Genomic DNA, 2105 nt, shown 5'->3' on the forward strand with positions numbered 1-2105 from the left:
TCCAAATGTCTTTATTTTCTGTTTCCAGCACCAACATTGGCCCGTGAGAGTGTTCCTTCATCCCCTCATGAGCAGTGCTGTATTACTCCGTCCTACATAAAGTTCCACTCAGCAGTATAATAGAATGTGGGGAGTGGGGTCGCCCCGGGGCCTTGGGGTTTGGGTGCTGACCATGAAACGCAAACGGAGAACCTTTGTTGCGTGTTGTTCTGAGCTTCTTCCTCCTCATTTGCGGTCACTTCTCTGCTTTAAACTCGCTCATAAAGCCATACAATTCACAAAAATGCCATAAGTCATCTTCCGGTCTGAGCTGGAGCAGCAAGACCATGTAGGAAAGTCTGTTTCATTGACATAGACAAATTCAGGAAATTTAAAGAACCCAGTGAGACAAGCTTCCTGCCGGACTCACGTCTAAATGCAGTTACCTAATTATTTGGTATTGTTTAACATCACTATACAACATTATAACATTTGTAGGTCAGAAAAGATGAAAAACACATGATTTATGTACATTATGTCTGTTTTAATGAAGCTTTTCCTCACCACTTTCACACCAAATGTTCTGGAGGGAATTGTTGGGTCTTTGTAAATTATAGAGTGTGGTCTAGACCTACTATCTGGAAAGTGTCTTGAGCTGACTGCTGTTATTATTTGACACTATAAAAATAGTTGAAAATATATATTCTTTTCTTTAGAGTAATTTGTGGGTATGTTGTCATGGAGGTCTCTTTCTTCCGTTAGGATAGTGCTTGTGATAAGCCCTCTTCAGCTGACATTCAGTATGTTGGAATAGCATCATGCTAGTGAATCAGTCAGTGTCATATGTCATTGCACCAACCTCCTCTAACCTTTCTTTTCCCTCTAGTTCCCATCATCCCCAGCTACCTGTACAATCTGGATGAGTCAACAGACGTAGTGTTGAAGAACATCACTGCGTCCCAGCCGGCTGCTCCAGGAACCTTCCACAGCATTGTGTCCTTATACGACAACACCGTGAGGTCTCCAGGTTTCAACGCCACAGCCTGGTCTCCGGACCTGGTCCCTACAGCCGCTGCTACCACAGAGCTGCCACACAACTCCTCTGACTGCCCCCAGTCTGCAAGCAGGCTGCTCAGTGAGAACGTCAAAGTGCGAATGCTGTTCGCCTCCAAGGCCACCTTACAGCTGATTACCAACCCCTTCATTGGCCCACTCACAAACAGGTACGCTTTTCACTGGTGTCTCTGTGTGAATATAATAATTGTATAGCAAAGTTTTACTGGTGCAAACAGAGGGGGTGGCTGAGAAAGACTGAGTAAGAACAATCCTTGCTGAGTTCTGTTGGGGGCCATGATGTTGTTGCCTTCCACCCCATGGGGCTTGGGATTTTCCAGCTCCCTCTGTTAGTGGTGAAGGAGTTAACCAAGGCTAACGCTTGCGATGCTGAGCTGATAGATGTTGTCGTCTCCCCTCTTGTTAGCCTGGTCCTGCCAGACAGCACGTAAGAGGGTGGAGCCACCTACAAGAGTGGCTCGGGACAGATCCAATAGTTTTAAACTTCAACAGAGTATCCGCCTTTAAGGAAGTTAACACTGGTCAATGGGGAGTGGCCAGACTCTCTGAACTAATTAAATGTACCGGAGTCTGGTAGGACCAGGCTAATGGACCCAGAGTCTGGTAGGACCAGTCTATCATAGAAGACCAATGTAGCTTCAATAGTACTGTGCCTTTTAATGCTGAATCTTTTGGACTAAAAATTGCCAGGGTGAGCCATTATCGTGGATTTTGAGTTTGATTTTTACTGCTTCACAATTTTCATTTTTTTGCTGCAAGTATAGTGGCACCTTAAATCAAGAGGACATCTTTTTAACAATGGGTCAAGAAAACAAAGGAATTCTGAAGAATAAAAGCTACCAGAACACAGCCAGTCCGAAGATTTGAGCAGAATGTGAGATAAATGTTCAGTGGCGAGGGAGAAGCGTGGATGCTCCAACATCATTGGTTCTCACCTCAAAGCAATATTTAGTGTCTCCGATGGGCACACAGATGCTGTAATTGAGGCAAGGAACATTACCTGTTGTTAGTCACCTTCCCTCCTGACAGAGGACAATACAAGGCAAGTCAAG

At 44.8% G+C, this 2105-nt stretch overlaps 1 protein-coding gene across 1 annotated transcript in view; it reads left to right on the forward strand.

Annotated features, from left to right (window-relative positions):
* Positions 1–807: 807 nt before the first annotated feature.
* Positions 808–2105, forward strand: part of slc18a2 (solute carrier family 18 member 2) — a 35184-nt gene continuing 33886 nt past the window's right edge. Inside the window, exon 1 of the mRNA XM_034897916.1 lies at positions 808–1202. Coding sequence (XP_034753807.1) covers positions 823–1202 — 380 coding nt within the window. The 5' untranslated portion in view covers positions 808–822. The remainder of the gene's footprint in view (positions 1203–2105) is intronic.

Source organism: Etheostoma cragini, chromosome 17, assembly GCF_013103735.1.
Source record: "Etheostoma cragini isolate CJK2018 chromosome 17, CSU_Ecrag_1.0, whole genome shotgun sequence".
NCBI classification, from domain to species: Eukaryota; Metazoa; Chordata; class Actinopteri; order Perciformes; family Percidae; genus Etheostoma; species Etheostoma cragini.